We start from the raw sequence: 27,997 nt of genomic DNA on the forward strand, positions 1-27,997 counted from the left end.
CTTAACCTCTTTTGTCCTGCTGTAGCACAATGTATGCTAGGAAAGAGCTAGTAATTTCACTGCTGGCTGATAATACCTAAGCAGTGAGTCCCCTGTGGCAGAAGATATTGCAGGTAGTTGCATTGATACAAGCTTCTTGCAGAGTCTTTGCTGCTTGGAGGCAAGAGGCTAGTAATGAAAGTGGGGAAAATAGGCATACTAATTCAACTTCAGAATTCTAAGCTAGCTAAAGCTTAAACCCAGATGATTTTGTATCAGTGCGTATACCTGTACTAGGATGAATCCTACTTAGGTCTGCTGTGGGGCAGAAAGGGTTTACAAATTAGTGTCCCTTGTGCACTCAACATTGATACAAAAATGAGAAGCAAAACTGGAAAAGCCACACAAAAATCATGCAGCAAGATCTGTGCTGTGTGCCGCAGTTACTCATAATGTGGTTGCTTATTAGGAGTAGATAATGTAGCAGATTTCTTGGTTTTAAGCCTTCTCTGCAATCATGAAAGCAGTTTAAAATTTATTTCTGCAGTCTGTTAAGAGGTTTATGAAGTAAACTTTCCGATGTGACTTTAGATATCTCACTGGATTTGGATGAGGTTTATTTTGCAGTACAGAGAGGAAACAGTTGGTTTTTATTTCTACAGCTATTTTTTTGCATGGCTGCATGTTTACTATACCTGGTATTAGCCGACTTTCAGATGTGGATCAGTTTCCCTGCATGACAGAAATGGCGTTACTCTGCCATCTTATGGCAGAGCTGAAAACGAAACACAATGCTTCCTCACTTTCAATGGATGTTACTGTATGCATATTAATGTGGGGCAGCTATAAGAATAAAAATGAAGTTGTTTCTGCTATTGGCTGCAGTTTAATTATAAAGAAACAAAATATTCCATCATTGTTTAGTAATCTAGTTTGCGTTAGCTTTCTCCATCTCTCTGAAATTGTATTCTCCTTTGGCTTGGGCTGACTGCTATGCTGTGCTTTTGCTCTCGTAGCTGTGTAAGTCAGCAGACAGAATGCTAAGTTCTGTTTTGAACTTGGTTGCAGTATTTCTTTCTGGCTCTCTTTCCTCGGTGTCTCCATATTGCAATCTTTCTTTCACAAACTCAAAACCCACTATGCAGATTTCAGCCTGGAAAGTACCCCGAAAGATTTTAATTTCACCTTTCTACAGTTCTGGCACAATATAAATATCTTTGTGGGCATGCTGAATTGTCACTGTTCTCTCATGTTTTCTGGCTTGACCTCTCAGTCTCAACCAGTAGCTGAGGGCTGTAAACCTGCTCTCCAATTTTCCCTGTGCCGATTGTGTTTTCCCCTGGGTCCTTAATACAAGTTATTGAGCCCATGGAGACCAAGCCTGGCCAAGAGCAAACAGACTATAGTTATATGCCATTTTTCTGTAACAGTGGAAGCTGGTCTCTGTTGACTGATCAAGAGCAAATACATTAATTACTTTTGGACTTCCTTCTCCTGAACTTCTAAGCTAGTTTGACAAATAGTTCCTCTCTGATCACCTACCATTTGGACTCTGGTCTGTCTCTTCAGGGTACCCTCTGTGAAACAGCCTGTGCAATGATACCAGAAGTTTTGGACTTAACGTGCTCACCTAAGCAGGCACCTGCAGTGCTGTTCTTTTAGTTCTGTTCTTGATGTGATGTGACATACAGATGCTCTGTTGGCAGCATAGCTGTGCTAACAGAATGCATTTTTATCTTACATATGCTTCTGAAAAAGCACACAAGAATTCATATCACTACTGTTTGTCTACCATGTTTATGTATTTCAAGCGTATTCTCTAAGCTTTGGAATAGTGCGAGTGGTTTTCCCCATGTTAAAATTGGACATTAAAATGTATTCACTTTGGTCTCCAAAAATCACATAATTGATTGAATTTAGTTTTGTCCATGTGTCTTGTGCATCTATTTATTTAGAGTTGTGCAGTTGATTCAGTGCAATTATTATGAATGTCTATGTGGCAGACAAATTCTCCTTCTATAACTTGCTCTGTTACTCTGTTTTGAGCCTTCTTGGAAGATGACAGTATTGTGATGGGTTGACCCTGGCTGGACACCAAGGTACCACCAAAGCCGCTCTGTCACTCCAATCCTCAGCTGGACGGGGGAGAAAATACAACAAAAGGCTAGTGATTTGTGGTAAGGACAGGGAGAGATCACTCGCCAACTGTCATCATGGGCAGATATTGTGGTTTAAACCCAGCCAGCAACCAAGTACCACGCAGCTACTTGCTTGCCTCTTCCTCCTCTCCACCCTGGGCAGGATGGGGAGGAAAAGCAAAAGAATGTAAAACTGACAGGTTAGATATAAAACAGTTTAATAACTAAAATATAATACCAACAATAATGATACCAAAAGGCAGCAAGAGAAGAAATGAAAGTTCAGAAAATGCAAGAGATGCGCAAGACAAATTGCATACCACCTGCTGACAGATACCAGTGTGACTGATACAGCGATCATCTGCCCTTCAGGGTGACTCCTCTCAGTTTCTATACTGGGCATGACGTGCTGTGGTATGGAATACCCCTTTGGCTAGTTTGGATCAGGTGTCCTGTCTCTGCTTCCTCCTGGCTTCTTATGCACCTCCTCACTGGCAAAGCATGAGAAACTGGAAGATCCTTGATCAGGGTAAGTGCTACTGAACAACAACTGAACTATCAGTGTGTTATCAGCATTGTTCTAAAGCCAAAACACAGCACTGCACCAGCTACTAGGAAGACAATTAACTCAATCCCAGCCACAACCGGGACAGTAAAACTGACTTCACTTGAGGAAATTATTACTGATCAAATCAGAGTAGGGTAATGAGAAATAAAACCGAATCTTAAAATGTCTTCTTCCCACCCCCTGCTTCTTCCCAGACTTAACTTTACTGTTTCTCTACTTCCTTCCCATCAGCAGCATGGGGGGGATGGAGAATGGGGGTTGTGGTCAGTTTATCACACATTGCTTCTGCCACTCCCACACTGCTACAGTGTGGATCTGCCATGGGGTCACAAGTCCTGCCAGGAAACCTGCTCCAGTGTGAGGTTTTTTCCCTGCAGGACCACAGGTCCTGCCAGGAGCCTGCTCCAGTGTGGGCTTCCCACAGGGTTGTAGCCTCCTTTTGGGTATTCCCCTGCTCTGGCGTGGAGTCCTCCCTGGGCTGCAGGTGGAGATCTGATCTGCTGTGGCCCTTTATGGGCTGCAGGAGAATCTCTGCTCCAGAGCCTAGAGCGCGTCCTGCCCACCTCCTTCACTGACCTTGGTGGCTGCAGGGCTGTTGCCTTCACATATTCTTACTTTTTTTGCCAGGTGCAATTGCTTCTGCACAGTATCTTTTTCCTCTTCTTAAATACGTCAGAGGCACTGGTACCGCCTTGTCCAGCAGTGAGTCCATCTTGGAGTTGGCTAGTATTTGCTCTATTGGACATAGGGAAAGTTTCTAGCAGGTTCTCAAAGAAGCCACTCCTTTAGCTCCCCATGCTACCCAAACCTTGCCACTGAAACCTAATATAAGTTTATAGTAACGGCTTGCTGGTAAATGTGTATCTGGGACAAGATTACCTGAAGTCGTGAGGTAGACAGGACTGTAACCTCGCTCATGTTTCTTATCAGTGGCAGGGAAGAGTTTGTACGGCCCCTTCTCCTACTTGATGTTCCTGGTGCATCTGTCACCAGTATATACCTCATTTATAGTGCCAGGTGTAAAAAAACAATGCAATTATCAAAACAGCTATGCCAGAAGTGGTTCCTTATGTTTAGCTTTTATGTTCAGGAGTTGTTTGTGTTTCATGATGAAATGCTAATGCCATATAAGAAATGCTTAACCAGAATGGATGTTTAGTCTTTGACAATGTGGCATGTCCAGTTACGATTTTATAGTAACAGGCCAGAAGATGAGAGAAACTGTAAGTAAAGCACTTAAATGAGCTGGAGATTTATTCCTATGAGGTGGTCAATATAGACATATCAGAATGATTCTTACCAGGAGGATGCCGAGGTGACAAATGATCAATCTTAGTAGGTGTATATATATTTTAAGTGCTTTAAGTAGTTACTGGAAAGCAGTCTGTTCTTTATTGTTGGTTATGCTTGGAGAAGAAATTACATTCTTGGAAAGAAGGCTTCTGTCTCCAAATCTAGAAAGCCTGCTTGATGAACATTTGTTCAGCCAAATCGTGCGGATTGCACTGGTATCATTTCAACTCTCTGCGTTGAAATGTGGTATGATATAAAAATGTGCTGGTTAACTTGAGTACTTGTCTTGCAGCAGTTAGCTATATAAGGCATTCTTAGGGCTTTTCTCTGTGCACGCTGTACTGGCAGTGGGAGGGATATTGAGGAAGAATGGATGGAATCTGTTTTCTGTGCACAAAGCAGTGCAACATTTGATGGCCTGTTTCTCCAGTGCCTTACATATCGTGTGATCAAGGTGCCTGCTGAGTGAGAAGAGCCAGGACCTCACACCTTTCTGCTTATAATAACATCTCTGTGGTACAATGCCTCATGAACTCAGGTTCATTGCATTTCCGGATTTATTCTTTTGGATGTGAGAGAGTGCTAAATATAGGATCTAGATACCTGCAAAACAAACCCAGTAACTTCTACAGTATTAGCATAAAATAGTGCAGTCACACAACATGAATGCTTTAGTGTTCCTCTACTTTCAATGTATATTTACACTGGGGAGCTGCCCCTGTGCTAAAAACCATAATTTCATTAGCAACAAAGCATTCCTGAGGGAATGCTGTATGTTTGTGAGCTAAGCAAGCAACATGCTTCTGATTGTTGCTGATTTTCTTAAAGTATATGCCAGAATTCCCCTAGTATTGATATTTCCTTACAAAGCAGTTTGAGATATTCAGGCCAAAAACCTCAGCTAAGCACTAAGTATTCCCTTTCTCTTCCTTCGTCTTTTCCCAGTTAATCGGTTATGCTGTAGATTCAAAGCTGGGCTCTATCCGGGGAAGCTTTGGCCTGTATATTATTAACACATTTTCACAGCCTGCAGTATTTTTAGTGTTCATCATCTTGTTTACTTTGAAAGGTAGAATTTTGGTCCATGAGAAGACTTTGCTACAAAAGGAAAATGTATGCCATAACATAAATCATTACACATGTAAGTAATTGAGCCTCTATCTACAACTCTCATATTGGGGAGCTCTGAAAGCAGGAAAAATAGAGGAGTTGTGAAGAGTGGGGAAAACGCCAGCAGGTGTTGTTTCTTCTAGTTCTTGGTTACTAGTTGCTTTTGGCTAATGTAGCAGCTATTGTGCTTTGCTTTACGTAATGAAAAAGAGCTTAGGTCATTTTCCCCTAAAATTGTGCTCCTTTTTTGCACAGGAGACTCAGCTCTTGATGCATATCCAAAAGCTTGAATGTCCTGGGAAACAGTGTTGTGGGGGGTTCTGAGAGTTCTTATTCCACCAAGTACTCTTCTGAACATTCTTGCTATTGTAGGCTTTGTTCTGTGCCCTGAGAGGTCAACTGAAGAATTTAGGACGATGTAGCAAGTTGAAGTAAAAACATTACCAAAAGCCAACTATTTTACTGTTCCCTCTGAGTTCCTGCTTTAGTTAATTAGAAGCAGTAAAACGTAACTAAATATCTCTGTGAGGCCAGAACACTGTCCTTCTCAGTTATGTGGAGGGCTGTAACGGGAACACAGTGGTAGCGGGGGAAGAAATGCTAAAAGCACGAGGTCCCATAAAGTAGACTGCATTAAGGGAAATGATACATTAGGGTGACTCAGGAAGATGTGGAGTGGACTAAGTTGTGTCGCAGTAGTGGCAGCTATTTGAACTATGGAGTTACTAGGAGACTGTATCTTTTAACTTCTGCAACGCTCCTAAAAGTCTGTAAAGATACTTTGCCCTTTCAGGGATCTTCACACCCTAAGAAAAGGGGCTTCATAACCCCCAGAATGTGATAGTTGGTGCTTAAATATTGCAAAACATTTGGCTGAGACAAGTTTACTAACCAGAACCAGACTGGAGATTGGAGCAAAGATTGGAACAGAACTGAAAAATCTGGGCCTGTTGTTAGGACAATATGGTGTATAAATCCCTGTCTGGATGAGGTTTCATGATTGCTTTAGACACTATAAATAGTAAGTGGAGGCTGCAAGCAAAAGGAATGGACTGATCTGTCTAGTGCATGCATGCGTTGATTCCTCCTCCTTTGTATTTGCACTAGCATTCAATTTTTTTATTGACATCATTAATCAAGAAACCAATCTAGCTATAAAAGCAAATCCAGCTACATTAAAAAAGCAGAGTATTCAGCTCTCCACACAGCCTGACCAGAACTGAGGCTGGAGCAAGGGGAATAGCATCAACAGGCACTTGCATGTGAGATGAGGCACAACTGCCCTCTTGGTAGCAGCCTTAACTTGGGTTGTTTAAAGCTATCATGAACCTACAAACACTGTGGGGTCATGCATCAGTTTGCTGGATTACTTGTGAGGCATTTGCCTTGTGTGCTTTCAGAAGTTTGTTCTTGTATAGTAGCAATCGTCAGCACTGTTTTATTAATAGTTGGATATTAAACATGTTCAAAAGAGTACTGGCTTAAAACTTTCATCTCAGAACTTCCAATAAATACTATTTGCTTAATTTTCAGGCAGACATTTTTCTTCCCCGAAAATGTCTCAGCAACTGAAAAATCATGCATACGAATACTTCTGGAAAATTAATGGATGGCATTGTGAGCATTATTGCTGCAAAATTTTAGTTTGCCAATCTTTTTTTGCAGCGATTACCTAAACCTAGCTGTAATCCTAAACTCTAAAACTAGCTTAACCAGGATTCATGCGGGAAGGTTTAGGTGAAATTCGGTAGCTTACATTCTGCAGGAGGTCAAGCGGATTTGTCAGTGATCTCTGCTGGTCTAAAAAAGTTCAATCATACCAGCTAAAGGCATATAAAACAGCAGAATGGCATGGTTCTGCTGAGACTATAGTTGTAGAGGGGGGGAGGGAAAGTAACATTTGTGAGTTGAAGAGTTATTTTTGGTTTTGGTGCTAGGAATTGAGAATTTCAAGGAGATAATTTCCCTCAGCTTTTCAATACACTGATCTTAGCTATAACAGGAAAGCTTTAGATAGAACCAGTGAATGAATCTCAATACGTGTGTGGTAGTGGTGGGGTTTAAGCATTTTAAAACTGACGTGGCTTTTGTGCTGCTGCTATTCGGGGTCTTTTGTATACGTCACAATGTCTTCTTTCATTTTTGGGAAACGGGCTTATCTTGAGAACTAAAGTTGAATTTCTTGTTACATCAAGCTTGGATATAATTTGATTCAAGTCACTGGTATTACAATAGGTAAAAATTGGTGAAAAATTAGTTTGTTGGAAAATAAAAATTCATGTGCAATTATCAAAGTATAAATACCTTTAATCCTTATTAAAACTAAATCTGCTTTCAGGTAAGACCTGGATTCGTAAACACAATAGATGAATGATATGATTTATGAACTTTATTATTTCAAGACATCGCATCTTGTTTAAAATAGGAAACTGTTGATTTTATTGAGCTAATAGGTTTTCCAGCAGTTTTCCAACCAATTCACATCCAAACTTAAAAGCAACAGTCAAATTTAAATATCTTTTCTACTGATGTAACAGGTTGTTTACTAACCAGAATTTGCAGCTTGTTTTACCTTCTCCACCCTCTGTCTTTCACTCCTCCTTCCCTCTTTTAAACTTCACATTGTCACTAGGTGCATAAATTTTCCACCTTTCTTCTTCCTCAGTCAGGAAGAGCAACATGAAGCAACTTTTCCAGCAAGAACAGAAAGTGTTTTTTCTTACCTTACAGTCTGGCCATTTCAGTGGTCCACTAGTCACTGAAAAACCACCCAGCAGCCCTCAAACCCTCTTTAGAAACTCCTCAATACCAGAAGAACAGAGCAACTGTTCTGGAAGGTGCAAAAGAAGGGACAGGCCAGACTGGCTAGCATTGATTAGCACTGATATTTTGGGGCTGGCTCTACCTGCTAAAGCGTGGATCCAGCCATTTTGACCAGTTAGTGATTTAATGGCTTTTGGTTTTTTTTTTTCCAACCACACAGGCACAGGGCACTAACAGGATACACAGCCAGCTCTTCATTGACATTCAGAGTAAACCCGTGAGTGGAGATCAAGTTGTAAGATTTGACCTTTGCCAGCCTTTAAGGGATGATGCTGGCGGTGCTGTCTGCCAAAGCTGTGAGTTTTAAGAGCAATAGCAGCTATCCAGTGGGAGAAGTAGGTAAGGTCGTTAGTGTCTGTCTGCACAAAGTATAAAGATAACGGCTTCAGGAGAATACGTAGCAGAAAAAAAAAAGGAGAACAAAGAATAGCAGGACAAGGAAGCCTGCGCTTCTGTTTTGCTGTCGCAAATAAAGAGCAGGTTGTACAGAACATGCCCTTCTGTGCTTTTTCTTTCTGATCTCTTTGGCTGCTGCACAGTAAGTATTGCCTCTGTCATAGGTTTGTAATGAGTTGATTGTTTCTCCATTTGCCAGTGGGCTGGATGTTCCTATTTCTCATGGGTAATGTGACAGATTTAGTTTGCACAGCGTCACTTATAACTGCGAGGTTTTTTATTCTTGGTTTTATTTCTTCCTGTTGAATGGAATCATTCCAAAGGAGGTCATTGTGGTGGGTGATCAGCTCTACTGTACATGGAACTGATTTTGGGGATTTGGGGGTTTTGTTTGGTTCCTGCAAAATAAGAATTAATTCATAAAGGAAAGCAGCTTTCCAAATCTTTCATTAGAGAGGGGATGATATAAATGATGCAGGTATTGGAAGGTGCAGAATTAGGGACCTATAAAGGACCAGTAGGAAAACTGCAGACTTAAAAAGTTCTGTATGTTTATAACAAACAAGTTTCTTGGGCACCTTGAAGTTTCTAGGACACAAATTATATTCAGTTGTTTGTTTTGAAACTGCATATTTAGAGTAAAAGCTGGTTTTTGTTATCCTCTGACCAGCAGAGGAGAAGAAAAACAAAACCCTAGAATTGAATAAATAAAGAAGTGATTTTTGGGATGTTGACTGGTGGTGGATTGGGAGGTTATTGTGAAATCCTTGGCCAAATAATAGAATGTATTTAATAGACTGGAGTTAATGAGTCAAATACAAGATTGTTTTCACTGGGAGCCTGAGCAGAATTAAAAAACATGAGTCTTGTCCAGTTGCGATGGCAACCACAGAAAGAGAAATTGTTTAATTACTTTTGCTGCTTCTTTCAAAAGAACAAGTATTTTGCATTTACCCATTGGAATCTTGGAAAAAAAAAAAATGATTAGTTTTGGTAAGTGTTCAGGACTCAAATTTGAATTAACACGCATGTGGTGTTTACTCTGTGTTTCTGCTTCAAAGCTTGCTGCATTTTTCGTGAAAACTGTGGGCTTTGTGGAAATATTGAATTATTTTTTACAAAGGCTGGAAGCTGAGGATCTCAACCACTTAAGCCAAGGGAAAAAACCCACAAACAAATGGTGGTTTTCCCTGTCTTGTGTAAATATTTCTTTGTTTCCAGGTATAAATGTTGCTTGCCCTTTCTGGTACAAGTGAATCTTGTGGCTTCTGTTATCCACAGTAAATCTCTTGTTTCTCTTGATGCCTCAAATGTATCTGTGCTTATTTCGAATAAATTTAAGAGAGTTCATACAGTATTTTAATTGTATTTACCACTTTGTTCAGTCATTTCCAAGCCAGGCCAATACTTGCTAGAACTGATAAGATGAAACTTTCAAGTGGCAAATTTGCAGGGTAATTTAACTTATGTTTTCTATTTTGTGAACTCTTTTAATTCAGCTGATGAGTTCCTTATTTAGGATTTGAATAGCTTTCTATGAGACTTGCACTTAAATTGCTATTAAAAGTGGAGTTTAGTCATCATAGTGACTTGGAACTGGAGGTGCAGCAATACTGGAATACTTAGAAAGCTGAACCCTGTTCTCCTTAGTTGCCTTTCAAAATTGGGATGCAAACACTGGGCGGCACTTTGATGCACAGAGAGTTATCTTTGTCATGTACAACACTGAGCATGCTGCCAACAAAATGGTCAACTTTTGGCATGTCTCTCAGATCTGTAAAGCTGGGTAAATATAAAATGTGCAGAAAATCTAAAGTGTTGCCCCTTCAGAAGCTATGTCAATTGCTGTTTACCCCTACAATTTCCATTCTGTTCATGTGTGTTCAATGTGTGCATCAGCCTGGGTAAGTGTTGCTAGCAAAGAATGCAATGTTAACTTCATTTTCTCTGAAGAAATAGTAGTCTAGGCAGGGCTTTAGCTACTATTTTACAGCAAAGACTTCAGTAATGGCATATAAAAGAATCATGCTCCATTAAATTTGGAAAACTTACTTGTGCAGGTAAGTGCTTTATGGATGGATTAATGAGTAACTTGTACTTCAATTAGTTGCTGTTCTCCTGCAGTGGTGTATTTGGGTTTCTCTTCCCCTATAAAACCTCTCCTTGTTTTCACTCAGTCATTTAGCCCTCCAAGATGCACATTGTCCCCAGTAAGCTGCAGTTACTCCTGATGGGGATAGTTTGTATTACTGAGTTTCATGCTGCACCGTCCACTCTTCAGAAAGGTAGGATGAAAATTTCACATCTAGCTTAACAGATTTCTAAATTTTGTTCTTCGGCAGTGACAAGCATGGGAAAGAAGTTACACTAATTTTACCCTCTGAAGTTTTTTACTCGAAGAGTTCGTAGACCTAGACACAAGGTAGCATTAGAATAATTGGTTTAGTTTTTCATTCTTTACTTTTATTACAGTCCAAGTCTGAGATTTATTTTTTAATGAGTAATTCTTAGGAAACTTTTGTCAGATTCAGAATAAATAACATTAAATATAGTTTATAATTAAATAAAATTAAATACACTTAGATTTGCAGCAAGGTAAAGATGATCATGGTTTAGCATGTTACACATAGGCTGCAAACAGAACACAACAAGTCTTCTCTTCCATTGTCTGATATCTCTTTTTTTCCCGGAACTGTTAATGATTGCAATTATTCCTGTTTCCTTTATGAAGATCTACTGATTTATGACAAACTGGTATGGAAATCAGATTTGGCTGTTTGCATAGCCTGTTTGCTTCTGTTTTAAATATGCAGTAGTAAAAAAGGAAATTTACAGTCTAATTTCCAAAGTGCTGCAAATAAATTGTTTTCACTGTAAAAACTCTTATTTTGACTGTCAAAACAGGTGTGGTATCTAAATCATCATAACAAGTTGCCCATGTAATCAGTAGAAAGCGTAGTATTCTATAGAACTGTATTCACTGGGTTCAGTGTTGTGCCGTGCAGGTGGATGTGGTGCAGTTTGCATAGAAATCTGTCATTGAATAACATCTGTCCTGAAGCAGTCTCTAAAGCAGTTGGGAATCTCTTTGGCTTACAAATGCCAAAGAACAGAATGTTTTAGAGTTTGTCAAAATATAGATAACATAAATTTGGTATAATATTACTATAAATATCAACTTGTAACTTTTAAATGATCTTGCATATGTTATTCAGTGCTGAAACTAAAAAGGAAAAGTTTTAGTTTCTGAATCTGATTCCCCCACCAGCACCAAACTCCTTTCGGTAAAACCTAGATCCTAGTTTTTAAAATTTTGTCTCTGTTGCATTTTTCCCCATTCTTCACTGTATCTTTGCACATGGGAAATAGGTGGGTGCAGTGAGAATTAGGGAAGAACAAAAAAATCAGATAAATGAACTAGAACATTTCTATATAAAGCCCTCTTGTTTTAAAAGCTAGGGTAAGTAGCGCTGTGTCAGCATTATTGTGACTCTGTAATCACTTCCATCAGCCATGCTAATCCTGAGGATAATTGCAAAACCCTTTTTCTAGGTGTTGTAAGCTGCATTTTACAGTTTGCAGGTTTCCATGTTTTCCAGGCAGTGCATACAACTATTGGTCATCTATCCTTTGAATGCGGCCACTTGTCCGAGAAAACAACAATAAAATATTCCAAGCTTATGGATGCTAAATTTTTCTCAGTTTCGCATTGAAGAGAATTTGTACTAAAATGAGTTTGAGGTACATTTGAATTCACTGAGTTTTCATACAGGGAAAAAATAAATAAATTGTGCCCACTGTTGAGCTTGGGAAATGCGCTACACAGAATCCCTCTGGTACGATGGGCTGCTTTGCTTCTTTTCCTGACAATACTACCAAATCAGTACTTACCCAATTATTGGTACTACTGATTTTTGTTTCTAGAAATATACTCCTTACCAAACACATAAATATTATCAGCTCTACTTAACCGTAGATGATGATAATGATGAGTTAAGAAGAAACAAACTTGGCACAGTAACAGATGTTCTAAGAAATTAAGCCACTGTCATTGGCCATCCAAGTCTGTATGTTGTGCGTTTTGACCCTGTTTGTCTAACCAAAGCATTCTAAATACAAGTGCTGGGTGTGAAGGCATTTCTAAAAGCAATAGTGAAACTGTGATTTAGTCCCCAAATAATTTCAAAATTTGCTTTAAAGAGAAGGCTGACATTCAGAGAGCTCAAGTAAGCATGGACTTAATGAGAATATTAAAATATGTGTACACACACACACATTCACTTATGGAAGGCAAAATTTGTATCTGTGGTACAATTGGTCCAAAAAGTGCCCATTTGGAGAACTTCCACAAAATAAAGTACATTGCCTTTTTCCTGGCCCAGTTTAGCCTTATTTTTTGCAGTTTGTATTAGGAACTATAAGATGTGGTTGCTGTCATGGCAGAGAGACTGCCCTAACTTCTGTGCCAGACCATGCCTTCCAATTCTGTTACCAAAAGAGTAGAAAAACTTAAACCCAGACTGAATCCTTCCTTATTTTCCCCCTTTCACTCCTCAGATCCTAAATGTGGGCAGAAATTTCAAGAAACAAAACCGTGGAGTTACCTTAACCTTTTCACTCGGATTGTTGGGGGAAACCAGGTGAAACAAGGCTCGCATCCATGGCAGGTTTGCGCAAGCAAATGTGTTTTCATCTTCAGAACTAAGTCCTGACTTTTCATAGAAAGTACAAAAGAGGAAAACAAGAATACTTTGTTCTTACTGACACTTGTGGTGTATTGTTGAGCTCCACCCTGCTTTTATGAAAAGCAGTGAAGCAGGACATGAAACCTGTCTTGCTCCCTGACAGCTTATAATCTTTTATTCTGTTTAGCATTATTTCTGAAAGAGCAGCTGTGAGTATTTTAAAGAGGCATGAGTGAAACTATTCAAAAATGAAGCACCTAACCAGGCACCAAGTCACAGCTGAGGGAAGAAGAGCAAGAATTAGGAACTCTTAGATTCGAGGACTGTAAGAATGCTGTGGAAGTGTGTTTGCTTGAAATGCAGTGTGTACTTTAGCTATGAGAATCTTCAGAGAGTGCCTGCATTTAGTCTCTCCTTTCTTCCTCACATGCAATCAGAGCAGATAAAAAGATTTTCCTTTATTTGACATGCCTCTTTATATGATGCAGGTTTCCTTGAAACGGAGGCAGAAGCATTTCTGTGGAGGTACCATTGTTTCTGCTCAGTGGGTGGTCACGGCAGCTCACTGCGTCTTAGACAGGTATGAATGTGATATTTCAGTAACAGGCTGCAGGAGCAGAAAAGCATAGATTTTAAAAGTGTACTGGAGCATCTTTTTATGGTGATTACTTATAGGCTATACCCTTTTGGTTTAACCAGTATTTTCCATGTTTTAATGGAAAGGGAGAAATAACAATACCTTTGAATATCTCAGAAATTAAGAGTAAAATGAACTTACAGGGGTTGGTGGAGACTGATTTTGGGAGTGTAGGTAAAAATCTGTACCCAACTATAATTACCAGGTGACCAATTTTTTTCTTTTAGCAGTAAAAACTGGCAGAGTATGTGCACGTGCAATTAAATGGTGAATGGATATAGTACTGATCTCTCGCATGCTGATGATTTCAGCCTTAGCGCTGATAAAAAACAAATAAACCCAAGATGTCTGTGAACGTTCTGTTGAAGGTTTCAATTCTGATGCTGTGGTGGCTTCACTGAGGTTCTAATTCCCATATAGTTGATAATGAATCTTCATACTAATAGATCACCTGCAGTTATAAATTCAATCTGTATCTGGCATTGTGTGTGATCACATCTTGGTTGAATTAGCCAAAATCTGCAGAGCTTTTGTTAACTACAGAAGGACAGGCAGTATTTAAATCAGCATAAAGCCTCCTGACCCAAAAGTGATTCTTCAAGTCTGGGGAATAAATTTGAAGCAGAATAAAAGAATCTATAATGATTGCTTTTGTGTTATCTTGCTGCACATCTGATCTGGTACTAAAGCAGAATTCACTATGTTTGTAAGGTATAAACTGAAAATGCTTGAGAAGTGGTCTTATTTTCTCTGTATTTTTTTTTAATGTCCAAATCTTCTGTCCTGCAAAAAGCAGTGTGACTGAACATTTTTTAACGTTTTAAAGTAAGAGGGCCTGGTTCCTCAATGGACCCAAAGCACAGTCAGGAGTGTAGCTAAATGATTTTTCTTCTCATTCCTTTTAATTTCTTGATTTCTACTGCATGGCATACTCAGCTCTTGCTGACTGTATGTATTAAGTGTTCTAACATCTGAAGATGAAAGGTATTGGATATTATTAGTCAGATCTTCTCTGTTTAAAAACACCGATATTTTTTCCTTTCAAGATTCTGTAGCTGAATTTTTATTTTTCTGTTCTATAGGAATATCCTCCAGTATTTGGATGTCACTGCAGGAGAGCATGATTTGAGGATCAGGGAGAATAGCGAGCAGACACTCCCAGTTAAATATGTCATTAAGCATCCAAATTTTGACCCCAGAAGGCCTATGAATTATGACATTGCCCTTCTGAAGCTGGATGGAGCCTTCAACTTCAGTAAGGCTATAGTTATCTCTGATCTTTTGCAGTGGGGAGATGTAAAGCTTTGCTTCTCCCAGAAGCTGTGAAAAGTCTCGAAACTCAGTTTAAACCCATTTCACAGCTGTCAGTTATACCATTTCCAGAGTAATTTGCAACAGAAGTATTTTAAAATACCAGAGGTAAGTCAGAGAAATTTATCAGTTGAATTAAACGGTCGTATTCAGACTTAATACTCCCTTGAGGAAAAAGGTATTGTGCTTTGTATGCAGGAGATTAAAATTTGAGATTTCTGCCTCTGGTGAGCAGTAATGCTAGTCAAAGCAGACCAGAGCTTGGAGTGTACGACAGTACTGTCTGTACCTTACTAACACCTGCTCTGCTGTTTGTCCTTTCTCTTCCTGCAGGCTATGGAAAGGAGCATGGAATTACCTTCAGTAGTGGCAGAGTGGTCCATCTGGGGTTAAAGGGGAAGGGGAGGGGAGTGTAGCCATTGCCTCTCTGTTCCCTGTCCTGTGAGCCAGCCATTTCTCAGCTGTACACTAACTTTGCCGTACGGTGAGGTTTTCTGGGAGGTTATTACACACAATTTTTACATAACATCGAGGTGCACAGGAGAGTCCACCCCAAACTTTGCTCTTCCAAAGACTCCAGCTCACTTCATTAGGTTGCTCTAATAGCAGATAAATTTAAGCTGAATGGCAAGGCCTGGGCCTAAGTTTGTGGTGCTCATGGCTTTCTTTTTCCATTCCAGAACACAGAAGTGGAGGCACAGATAAGTTGTCAAATGCCAGATTATTTTTTCAGATGCCAGAAAAATAATACTACTTTTAGTTTAAAAAAAAAAAAAAAAAAGAAGAAAAAAGAAAAAAAAACCCTGATCTGAGAAAGCAGGCTTTTCGTTGTTGTTCTTTCAAATGCTTATCAATAAAATTCATGTCCATGTGTGGCAGGTTCATCAGTTTTGCCAGCATGTCTTCCTGATCCAGGTGAAAAGTTTGAAGCGGGATATATCTGCACTGCTTGTGGCTGGGGCCGTTTAAATGAGAGTAAGTGACTCCAATTGTCCTTTGACATTCGGGCTTCTCAGTGTCTTTATTTCTGAAGCAAAGAGCTTGATCTTGTAGGTCATAGACAGACCAGAAGAAACCGTCAGCTGGTCATAAGAATTGTAATCTCAAAATGGAATCTCTGCTAGCTTCCATGCCTACCTGTGAATTACCTCAAAATCGATCATTACAATATATAGACCTGCATTTCAATTTTGAAACATTTTGAGATTTATCAAAGTAAAACTGCTTATATACACAAAACTGGACGTTTATCAAAACATGCTTGTGACCATATGTCTTGGAGCAAGTTTCCAAGTTAATTTTTATTGTGTATTAGGTGTGACATTACGTTCGCCTTTCAGCATTTCTTATTAACAATTTTTTTGTTTGTTTTTCAGATGGAGTACTCCCTCAGGTCTTATATGAAGTCAATCTACCAATCCTAAACAGAAAGGAGTGTTCAAGAGCATTATCAACTTTAAATAAACCTATCCAAAGTGACACTATAATGTGTGCTGGATTTCCAGATGGAGGAAAAGATGCCTGCCAGGTCAGCTGAACAGAGGGTCTTGTGTACTTACAAGTTTTTCCTCAGAAGCTGAAGGCTCTGTGTGCCTAAGTGAATATACACACTGTAAACTGTGATATTTGGAATTAATATATTTTGATCTGTGAATTTCAGAGGTTCTGTATGGGCCAGTGCACTCAATTACATGATTCCATTTTAATTATTGTATGAAATGTTTGACAGGTTCCCAGTATTGAAATGTATCCCAGTATATGGGTACAAAAGAGACCCCAATAAACTCTTTAAGGCTTGCTCAGTGGCATTCGCATACTTGTGGGTTGCGGACTTTTACTTGTTTTCTTACAGGGAGACTCGGGAGGCCCTCTTCTGTGTAGGCGTAAGCATGGTGCCTGGACGCTCGCTGGTGTGATCTCCTGGGGCATGGGATGTGCTCGTGGCTGGGCAAGTAATAACAAGAAGAAACATTATAATAGAGGGTCTCCAGGAATATTCACAGACCTCAGCACTGTGCTTTTCTGGATTCAAGAGAACATGAGTGCGGGTATTAAATCTCCACAGTAATGTGTCCCATGCTTGTGACAGCTCTTCTGTCTCATAGTATTTCATTTAATTTTATGCTTTTCAAGATACAGCGCTTAGATCTTTCCTGTTTCTCCTGGCAAAGCACTACACCTTTTCACAATGCCTTCAAGCATGTGGTACTAATTGGTAGTTGCCATAACCAAATTGAGAGCATTGCAAATGCTTGCTTCTCTTACACTTTGCTTCCTACTTTGACTGTGTGTGTGTATGTGTAAGTATATGTATATGTATTTTTTTTTTTAACTTTAAGAATGGTCCTTTTATCCAGCTAGTGAGTTAGCTTTGTTTTTAGGTGGAAATTCACCACTGAAAGTTGAAAGTGTTGAAAATTCCATACCTGATAACATAGGGAAAATGCTCTCCAGAGTGCTTTTGCTTACTTTGCCCAAAAGGCAACATATATGCCCTCTGTGCAGGGGAACAGCATGAAAATTATCCCTCACTTCCAAACTTACAGAGGTGGAGATATAAATGACAGTCTATCCAGAGATGAACTTCACTGAGAGTATTAAGAAACTAAATGCATATTTTCCTCCATTTCAGGCTATTTTCATTAAAAGGTCAGTTGCTCAGACTGAGTAGTGGCCTGTCAGTGTATGATCAGTTCTAGAAGTGGCTACTCCAGAATTGTCAGTCAGCATTGCCTGAACTTGCCTGAATTGTGTTTTAATTCTGATCCTACTTTATTGTAGTCACTGTGTCCCCAAGAAGCATTTGAATTTGCCTCAGTTCTAGCTGTATAAAATTACCATTTCACACAGATAAAAATAAAACCTATGTTGTGAATGTGGAACTGCAGTTATTTATTCTTCTTTTTTCCACCCCCTTCCCTATCCCTCCTTTATTAGATCTGAAAATGAAAAGCTCCCCAGGTGAGTACAGTATGTTTTCAGTATCTTCTGTCTGTGTTGGAGCATTAAAAGACCCCCCAAAATAGTCAAATACATAATCTATGAAAGAAGAAATGTGAAGAAGTTTGAATCATCAAAGCACTTTTAAATGTATACTTTAAAGATCTGTTTATTTCCATCATGGTTGTGTAAAATGAAAAAAAAATAAAATTACTTATGTAGAGTAGTACTTATGTACTGGTGGCTTAAAAAGGAATTCTCCTCAGCTAGCTACATATATAAAGCTGTATTTTTATTGAAATGCAAATAAAATGAATGGGAAGAATATAGGGCAGAACCTCAAGCAGTGTATGAAACCTAGTTAGTGGTGTTCATTCCGTATGAAAATATAGATCTAAATAGAAAGTTTGAGCTAAATTACTAGAACTTTTGCACAGTCTATGATGAATCTGCTTGTCTGCTGTGTATTCCTCTGAATAAAACAACTCCCAACAAAACATGAAATCCAACCCTAAATGTAATGTATTTTAAAACCAAAGCCTTACTTTGATCTTGCCATCTTTATGTTCTTGTTGTACACTTTTCTTCTAAGTACAAGTTCACAAATACAAGATACTAGAAATAACTCTAGCGAACTAGATCTTAAAAATTTAATTTTAGTAATCTAGAGTGAGATTTCTCAGATGATGAACAGGCTTGGGTACATGATCAGTTTGGATAGACTTGCAGTGGCCAGTGAGAATTGGGTATTTAAGTGCTGTTTGCATCTTTGAAGTTGTTTAGTGGTCTTTCTACTAAGGTAAGATAATCTTGTAAGTACATGAGTTGTTAAATCATTGTCATATACATAGTTGTTAATAAATGCCTTGTTTGCCTTACTTACCTTGCTAGGAGAAAGAAGGCAACAGGGGTTAATTTTTGTAAGTGTGTTTCTAGAAGTACTTGCACTGCTTCATCTACTCGAGTATCTCTAATATCCCATTGTACTGTTGCAAAATTCTCCTGCTGTAACATGGCTGCAATGAATATGTCCTGAGGCATGCATTTTTCCTCCCTGAAAAATGTTTATGCTGAAATACTCATTTAACAAATAGTTTATTTGAGGTGAAAAGCATTTTTACCATAACAAATGATAGCGCATTGGCGGTACTTCATTTCTGCTCCCAAATTATGGGGTTTAAAACTGACTTATCATAATTCCAAAAAAGAAAGAGAAGACAGAGGACCCAACATCAGTCTGACAGCAGAAACAGGGTACAGCTGAGCAGTCTTCAGTCATGCAGTATTCTCTAGATGTTTGAGACTTTTGGTGGAACAGATGCTTGTTTATGTGTCAGACCTTATCCCTTCTATTTTGTTTTAACTCTACAATGCAGCATTTTGTAGCATTCAGGATGGCAAACTTCCTGACAGTGAAGGAGATTTACGTTTTCCTGGCAGTCCTGAGCAGTTCTATCAAAACCACCAGTAAGTAGACAAAACACAGTCTTTCCCCAGAAACTGTTCCCTGTACCAGTGTAGTTGGGGTTTTTGTTACAGGTTTGTAAATGTGAAGTAATTTGTTGTTCCAGATTGTGTGTATGGACTCTATTTGTGCCAGAAGGGAACTATATATTGCTTCGTTTTTCCCACTTTGATATAGAGCCAGAAACGTTTTGTGACTATGATTCTTTATCAGTCTATTCAAAAGACAACAGACTTGTTGGTGAGTTGCCATCCCCTTCTTCTTTGACATATTCTGTCAGTGTAGTCTTTCATTCTAACAGCAAGTACACTCGATGAGGACATTGTGTTTGATTATGTCTTACTTCCACTTTCATGCTGAATGCATTGTGACATATGACTTAAAATAAAAGAGCATGGGAGTAGAAAAGAATGGAAGATGCCTTGTAGGGAACTGTCTCAGCGCACAACGTTCTGTTGTCAAGGATTTTTAATAGTGTGCATTCATTTGGGCTAATAAATTAATAGGGAATGTAGAGGAATGAGTAGGTGATTTCATCCCAAAATTTTTATAGCTAAGGGTTTTTTTTAGCTATATATATTTTAAGCTGTAATTAAAAACGGTGCATTCAAGTTTTCTCAAGCGACTAAAGACTTGAAGCAGTTATTGTGCTCTAACACTATATTTCAGGGAAGTTCTGTGGAGGAGATCTTCCGTTACCTATTTTGATTGGCTCCAGTAGTGTAAGGCTGAAATTCATTTCTGACAACAAGGATTATGGAACTGGTTTTTCCATGACCTACAAAGCTATTACACCAGATATTCTTCCTGGTAAGTCTAAGTCTGGTAATATGTGTCTGCACTCTTGGGTGGTGACCTGAAAAAAATTTCAGGAGAAGGCCTAATCAGAGGGAGCCCCTTTGATATTTCTGTGTGGATGATATAAACAAGTGAAGTGTGGTTAGGCTGCTGTGTGACATAGTGCAGAAACTGGGATGCCAGAAGGAGATACGATAGATGCTGTTGAGAGAAGCCTTCCTTTAGCTTTGCCTCTCCTGCATCCACTTTATGCAAGATCTCATTTCCTTCCCTAATGCCAGAATGTTTTAAAGCTCAATTAAAAGATAATCAAATGACTAATTTGCAGAATTTGCAGATGAAAGTTGCTTTGCTAGTCCCAAGCCTGCTTTCGTGAAGGAGCCCTGAGGGAGGCAGCTAATGCTATGAGATACATCATGGAGGACTGCTTTCAGTTTTGCTGTGCAGAGTGGTTCATCATCAGGGAGCAGGCCCAAGAGCCAGCTGCTGACTGAATGATCCAGCTACAGGCACCTGATGTTCCTGTTTCTGCAGCTTTTCCAGATAGTTTCTTTCCTTTGAAGAGCGTAGGGAGGAATCCCCTCCGAGGGGCCTTGCCACTGCATAGCCCATGAGGAAGACATGTCCTTTTATGTCTCAACTTCCCAGCCAAGGAAGGTTGGCAGATGTTCTGTCATGCCCATGTCCTAACCCCACAGAAGGACCTGTGCCTGCAGTGTACTGCCTGTAGCCACAGGGGAATGCTATAGTTATTCTTAAATTGTTAAATTGTTAATTGCGTTAAATTGTTGTTCTGCCTTATTAGAGAATTAAAATTCCAAATTTTCTTTGCAGCTCTTTCCAACGCAAGGATCTGCTTGCTGCCCTTGTCCTATTCTGTTTCTCAGCTGTGTGAAAGCGCTACAGGATTATTATGTTTTTCATTTACTTTTTTTTTGTGTGTAAATGATTTAATAGGAAATCAGAGTGCCTCCATTTTTGTTTTCCTGGATTTCCAGATTCCGGCTGTGAGTCCTTAGCTGTCCTTTTTGAAGAAGGGGTGTTACAAAGTATGCACTATCCAGAGCACTACAGCAACATGGCAGATTGTCAATGGATTGTTTGTGCACCAGAGAGCCATGTAATCAAGGTATAATATGAGCCTTTCTTGTGTCTATGGAATGGAAGTAAGCACCATTAAGTAAACAAGAAATTGTTTAGCTAAGGAACAGCAAGATCAAACAGCATAAGCTTGAATAATGCTCCTGGGTGCAGTTAGAGAAATTTCTTTCCATCCCAGAAGCCAGATAAGTTTTAATTTCTCCTTTAGATTACAGTAAAATAGAACTTCTGGCTTAAAATTTTATCATGACAGGTTCTTCTAGCAAATGTAATATGTGATGTATCACCTGTGAGAGGCTGGAATACCACAGAAATCAAACCCTAAAGGAATCATTGAGAATATTAAAGACCTTATTATAGATCTTTGGTTTGTTTTGGTGGGTTGTTTTTCTTTCTTTCTGTGTGAATTTAACAACAAGGTTCACTTTTTAATTGTTTTTTTTTTTTAAATTTCTGTTTATTTAAAGCTGACATACCAGTCTTTTGAAGTGGAAGAGAGTGAAGATTGCTCTTATGATGCTGTAACTCTGTATAAAGATGTGGGGAAAGAAGAGGAACTTGGTGTGACTTTTGATTTTTAACATTTTTTGGGCATGACAATCTTTTTGGTTTTAGGACTTTCACTAGCTGTGTTTTACAGTGTAAAATAAAGTTTGCCTCTAGAGTCTCAGGTGTGATGTTTCAGGTACTAGTTTCAGTAGCTTGAAAAGAATACTTTCAGATATTGCTGCATCTGTTCCACTTACAGAGGCAAAAGCACATTGAACAGAACAGTTTTGTGTGTGTGTGTGTTCGAGCTCTATATGAAATGCACTTCTGAAATCATGTAAATGAAGAAGAGGGCATAACACAATAATCGATTTTTATAGTAATGATCAGACACAGAAAGCACCCAAGATGTCTCCTTTCCAGAGTCCAGTTCTTTAGATGAACATTCATGTAATTCTTGCTACCTTGCTGGAGATTCCCCTGGCTTACACTGAATGAGAGGAAGACCTGTCCCAGTCAACTAATTTCAGCACTTGCTAAATACTGGTGCTTAGATTAGTGCTAGTGCTGAAACATTAACAAGGGGAAATCAGGTTTCCAGTGTGTTCAGTATGTAAGGGCAACCTGTGAGGGTGAGTGCTATAATAAGCTCTCGCAAAATGCAAGAGTCTCCTTGTTCTTACGAGACTAATTAGTGAACGAGGACAGACTGTCAGGGATAATAGAACAGTCCTTCAGCCTTAGTCCACTTATCTTTGCTCCTCTCTTGTGCACAGTTATTTTTTTTTTAATCTTCTTGTGTGAGCTGGAAATACTCTGTTAGAGCATGTGTACCTACTCTTGAAAGAGAGAAGGATGAAAAAATACACGTTAAACTGCAATGACCCTTTCCTTTTTCATCTTCAGCTAAGTCTTGTGGATTTGATCTACCAGCACCTGTTCTAAGCTCTTCTGCTGTGATGCTGGTTGTCTTTCACTCTGATGAAACAGAGACCTTTGGAGGATTCAGAGCTACAATCTCTTTTGTTCATGTAACAGGTAATAGAAGTAACTTGGGAAACTGCCTCTTTGGCACAGCACAAAAGGCTCTTTGGTGAAAATGACTATTCAGAATTATTTTGCTCTAGGAGATTCTAATCTAACAAATTGTTTCAGTCAAAAACCTGTATTGTGAACCTATTGAAGCATTAAACAAAGGGCTTATTGAGTGGGTGAAGAGGAACAATGAATCTACCTAAAACCTGAGAGTTTTATTTTGTGTAAGAGAATTCTGGTATATTTTAAATGGCATACGCTATCACATGAAGATGTAATAGCACAGATCTCTACTGTAGAAATCTATTCCTTTTATAAAAATTATAATAAAGGAAATAAAAGTGATTTTGTAATCAAAATATCACACAAGGCAGCCTGGTAACACATTTTCTATTTTCATTTGCTAGATTTAGATACTTTAACTAGTGAAGAAGAATTTCAAGATAAGGAAACAACTGAAGAAATACAAGTTACAACAGGTAAGCCAATCTGAATTTCCAGTCCTATTCTTCACGGGAATAAGGATTAACTTCTAAACTATAATTTAAATGGTGTTTTCTTCAAGTATTTGATGGATGGAATGGTAACACTTCTATGCTCTGGCTTTAGAATAGCAGAACCTGTTTTCTTGTTTCATTTATCTTTTTAAGTCCTTTACGGTAATGCAGTGGCATTATTTCAGCTTGTATGTCAGTTTACACCTACTTGCTTTGCAAAGTGTGCAGAGTAGTTGAAAATAATAACCAGCATTTTAAAACTTCCCGTTTTCCCTTCGGTACTTTATGGAAAACAGGGTGAGTCCATATTCATTGCTAAAACTTTTGCAGTTAAGCAGTTGATTTCATTTTGGTGAAGCTGTTGTTGCTAAGATTATCTCCTAATGCTATTTCTAAACATTTGGTTCCATTGTAATGAGGGAAGGTGAAAGATTTGGCAAGAAAGGGGAGGGAGGAAGCTTTAGAAGCTGTGGGGTAGCTTGTAAATAGACTATTCTTTGTTTGTCCAAATCTTAACTTTTAAAGACTTCTTGAAACATCAGAGCTTTCTGTTTCAGATGATATTTGTGGAATGCCTTCAAATCAGCCCAGGTTCATCTTCAGTAGGATAATTGGAGGTGAAGAAGCTGTACCATACTCATGGCCTTGGCAGGTCAGCGTACAAATTTCAGATGAGCATATCTGTGGAGGAGCAGTTCTTGCCAAAGAATGGGTTGTCACAGCTGCTCACTGCTTTAATTCCAAGTAAGTAGTCTGGGATGAACCCTTCCCTGGAAATGTATGTAATTGCATAGTGCATCTCTGCAGCATGGTGGTTCTGCCCAGGGTGGCTGACATAGTTTCGGCCACCGCCTCTTTACAGCTCACGCTGGCACTGGATTCCTTTGCTCCACACACAAGTACTAGGATTGTAGTGGTTACTAAGGAACTAACTAGCCTAGGTTTGGTTTTCATTCAGTTCTGTTTTCAGGAAAGATAACAGGATACTAATTCCATTGTGATCTACCACTTCCTCTTAGGGAACTCCTTTGTGTTTGGGTCATTTATAGATCATGTTTTCATCCAGGCAGAATCAGCCTATCAAGAAATTTTAAAACTAGTGTATCTGTGTTGATTTTGGAGGACATACAGGAGGCTTTTGTGCATAGTGTTGATGCCATTCCGTCATTAAGAACCTATCAGTCTGTTAAATGAAATTACATGGAAATTTTTCTGTCTTTATTGAGAGGGGATAAAGGGATAGTATATGTGACTTTAAGGTTCTTTAAAATACTTTCTAAGTGCAACTTCTTTATTCATCTCTTAGGCTGGACACCACCTATTTGGAAGTTCAAATTAATTACAATTATGTTAATTTAAAGTTCATGTACATTGGGTCATTAAAATGTGTTTAAAAAAATCCTCCCAGGATTGCTGATAATTTGGTGTTCTGGCTGGTTTTCAAGTAAAGTTGCAATTACTTGAAAATGCGAATAACCTTTCAAAAGTCCCAGATGTCAAAGATGCTCAGACATCTATATTCTCAATTTCTTTGATTCTCTTCCCCACCCTCACAGAACTGGGGACCTGAAATGCAAGTGCTGGTTTGAATTTTGGACTTTGGCTTTTAAGTTTCTAAATATTAGTTTGAAAAATTTTATATCAGGAGCATTGTTGTGCTGTGCTGAAGGTGCTGTTTTTAGAGCCATATTAAGGAGGATTTCTCTATTGCGTGTTGCCATCACATCAGAATTTGTGTACATGGCTTAATGATCTACACAGCTAATTTCATCAGGGAGTCATGACAGGTTTTCAGGCAGTGAGAGGCTTTGGCTAAGAAACCAGAGTGAAATGAAATGTTTCTATTGCATTTCTTTGTGTCATTTGATAGGCAGTAATGTTTTAGAGGTCACACCTTTTTCATTAAGAAGGTAGGGGCCAGCACTGTCCCTGGGTGATATGGACCATGCAGGCCTTGTATTCTCCATCAGGCACCCCCAGTCCTTATAACATGACTTTTCTCTCAGTTCATTGTGTTCAAGAGTTCCTGCTGTGCCTCATCATGAGACTATTTCATGCTCCCTAGAAGTCAGTGGGAAGATTTCCATAGATTTGTATGGGAGAATGCCTCAGGAGTTGTTGGTCCCAGAATATGTAGGGTCCTAGTATCTTTTTGGGTGGGGGAGGTTTCAAGATGTGCAGGTTTCAGGAATGCTGTTATATCAGTCTAGGAATGTACTTCTCTTTTTTTAAGGGAACTGTACAGAGACTTATGGATGGTGGTAACGGGACTTCATGATCTTACAGAGCAAGAATACAGACAGGTACTATAAGTTCTACTTAATAATAAAATAGAAATCAATCTTGCAAGATAGTCTTTAATGTAAATGCCTCTCCCAAATTGTGCATGATCCAGAATTCTAATAGCCTGCATGCTGACTTTAATCTGCATTTGCACAACAGCTTTTGTGTGACTGACAGAGAAATTGTATCAGCACAGGTCTGTGTCTTCACCAGTAATGAACTCCAACACTCGGTATCCTGGAGGATGTGTGAGTGAGGAGTGTATTGTCTCTCTATTCCCTGGTGACTACTGCCAAGACAGAAATAATTGGAGCACAAGTTTCCATTTTGCTCAGACTGGACAAATGTTTTTCCAAGACCTTCTTCCTGCACTTGCTGGATGGAGTTTCTGGCATGTTCCCGGACCCATGTCCAAGAGACATAATCTTGATTTGCTGATATAAGAAAGCTAGTGATTTCAGTAGGTGCTTCTAAGTGTGTACTCCTCTCAAGGTGTCTTGCATATGGCCTGAATATTTATAACATCAAAATTAGTTTGACTCGAATTCCCAGGTCATTCAGAAAATGTCCATGTCCTTGCTTTCCTAGGAAAGATTGGTAAAGCAGTATATTATACATCCAAGCTTTAACAGGACCACTATGGACTCTGATATTGCCTTACTGCAATTGGCTGAGCCCTTAGAGTTCAGCCGCTACGTGCGCCCGGTGTGCCTCCCTACCAAGGAAGAGGTGGTGCAGCCCTCCAGCATGTGTGTTGTCACAGGATGGGGTGCACATGATGAAGGTATACAGTCTTTGCTGTTTCCAAGTTGAGAATACTGTAGCTGTGCTTTAACTACTATGTTCTGTGTTGTAACATTCATTCCGTCTATACACTAGGTTCTGGAGAGCAGATGTGTTAAAAAAGTTTTCACTTGTGTAAGCTCAGCTAGACGTGCAGGGAAATGGGTTGGAGGAAAGAAATTGGATAATTTAGATGAGACCACTTGAAAACGGGAAGAGTAAAGCTTCTTTCTAGAATCATTAATTCCTGCCTCTACTGGTTTCTGAAATGTCTTTTACTTCAAGACAGAGAAAAGGGGAAAAAACTGCATCAGCTGGAAGTCCCCATCCTGGTGCTTGACACATGTCAGAGTTATTACGTAAATCTTCCTAGTAAAGTGACCCAGAGGATGATCTGTGCTGGATTCCCACTGGGAGATGGCAAGGACTCATGCACTGTAAGTTGCATGCTTCACCTTTGCTTTCTGACACCTAGAGTATGGCCAGGTGGGTTCTGAAAAGGAAGGGGAATGTTAAAACTATTTTCTTGCAGTTTTGCAAACAGGCTGTAGGTGCTTTACAGTAAGTGACTCCTTAATAGTAGGATTTTAATTACTCTTATTACAAAACGAGATGCTTCCCTTGAACAAGAGTTACTTCTTTCTCTGCCTTTTAAGAACAGAAACCCCCAAACACATGAGCAGCTGGGACCCCTTGTAGCTGAACTGATAATTTAGAAACATAGGGAGTGATGACAGCTTATAAGAAGATTCTTTTATCCTTGTGCAGGGTGATTCTGGTGGCCCATTAGTTTGTCCTTCAGAAGATAACTCGGGATTTTACACCCTTCATGGAATCACTAGCTGGGGTTTGGGATGTGGAAGGAAGAGCTACCCAGGAGTATACACAAATGTTGGTGTTTTTGTTGACTGGATCAAGCAGGCAGTTAATGGTAGTGGTATGTATGAAAAAAATGATTAAATGAACCTTCGCTATTGCTAGATGCTTAACTTCAGGACTTTTCCAGGGTGCCATTTTTATATTTTGCTGTCCAGCACTTCCTGAAATCTTGGCTGATTAGGTATTCAGCTAGGGATACTTTAGAAATGATCAAATGAAATGAAATCAGTAGTCACTTCTGAAAATCTTATTTCTTCTGGATGTGTTATTCCCCTCTCTGTTGCATTTCTCGTGCTGATGAATATTTTTTCCTTACTGCTTCTTTGCTGCTTTGTTTCTTAGGGTTGGGAGAAGGTAGGGAGGCACAAACTGACACATGGTGGCAGTTGAGCCAGCTTTGACAAATTTACAGCCTGACATTGATGATGATCTTAGCAGAGTTTACTCTGTTCTATTTTTCTCCTTTTAGCAGGTCTCCCCATTTTCATGGTGTGACTGTCAAAAGCATGGTTCTGATGGACCACACTGTAAAACATTTCCAAAGCACAAATGTCACTGAAAGCAGAATTTGATGAGAGTGTGTTAGCTCACAATTGCTGAATAGATTCCAAAGTAGCTGATGTTTCCCCTGGTGAATTTACTGCTGATTTACATGAATTGAGACTTTGGCTTTACATATGTGTGCTTGAGGCAGACAGTTACTTGTAGGTTTCTGACTGTCTATCTGTCTCTTCTGTTAGTCTATCTTAGAAGGAAAGAGATGGAAAACCAGCCACTATATATCATA

At 39.2% G+C, this 27,997-nt stretch overlaps 1 protein-coding gene across 1 annotated transcript; it reads left to right on the forward strand.

Annotated features, from left to right (window-relative positions):
• The first annotated feature begins 9,556 nt into the window (after window positions 1-9,556).
• OVCH2 (ovochymase 2) lies at window positions 9,557-27,926 on the forward strand. The gene is made up of 20 exons (XM_062620201.1): window positions 9,557-10,592; window positions 12,865-12,974; window positions 13,481-13,572; window positions 14,712-14,884; window positions 15,820-15,915; window positions 16,317-16,468; window positions 16,793-16,988; window positions 17,878-17,901; window positions 19,257-19,347; window positions 19,452-19,585; window positions 20,015-20,155; window positions 21,142-21,272; window positions 21,712-21,805; window positions 22,640-22,771; window positions 23,176-23,247; window positions 23,823-24,009; window positions 25,499-25,568; window positions 26,137-26,332; window positions 26,617-26,768; window positions 27,100-27,926. The coding sequence occupies exons 1-20, from the start codon at window positions 10,502-10,504 to the stop codon at window positions 27,289-27,291; spliced, it is 2,526 nt and encodes an 841-aa protein (XP_062476185.1). The 5' UTR covers window positions 9,557-10,501; the 3' UTR covers window positions 27,292-27,926.
• Window positions 27,927-27,997: the final 71 nt, after the last annotated feature.

The sequence above is a fragment of the Pezoporus occidentalis genome, unplaced genomic scaffold (assembly GCF_034315485.1).
Source record: "Pezoporus occidentalis ecotype Australia unplaced genomic scaffold, CSIRO_AGI_Poc_V1 ctg22, whole genome shotgun sequence".
Taxonomy (NCBI): Eukaryota; Metazoa; Chordata; class Aves; order Psittaciformes; family Psittacidae; genus Pezoporus; species Pezoporus occidentalis.

Excerpts from the sequence above, each read along its gene's own strand:
- OVCH2 (XM_062620201.1), top strand. The coding sequence starts at position 10,502 with ATGCACATTGTCCCCAGTAAGCTGCAGTTACTCCTGATGGGGATAGTT. Across the intron at positions 15,916-16,316 it reads CTGGGGCCGTTTAAATGAGA|ATGGAGTACTCCCTCAGGTC; the intron begins GTAAGTGACTCC and ends TTTGTTTTTCAG. Across the intron at positions 17,902-19,256 it reads GAAAATGAAAAGCTCCCCAG|CATTTTGTAGCATTCAGGAT; the intron begins GTGAGTACAGTA and ends TCTACAATGCAG.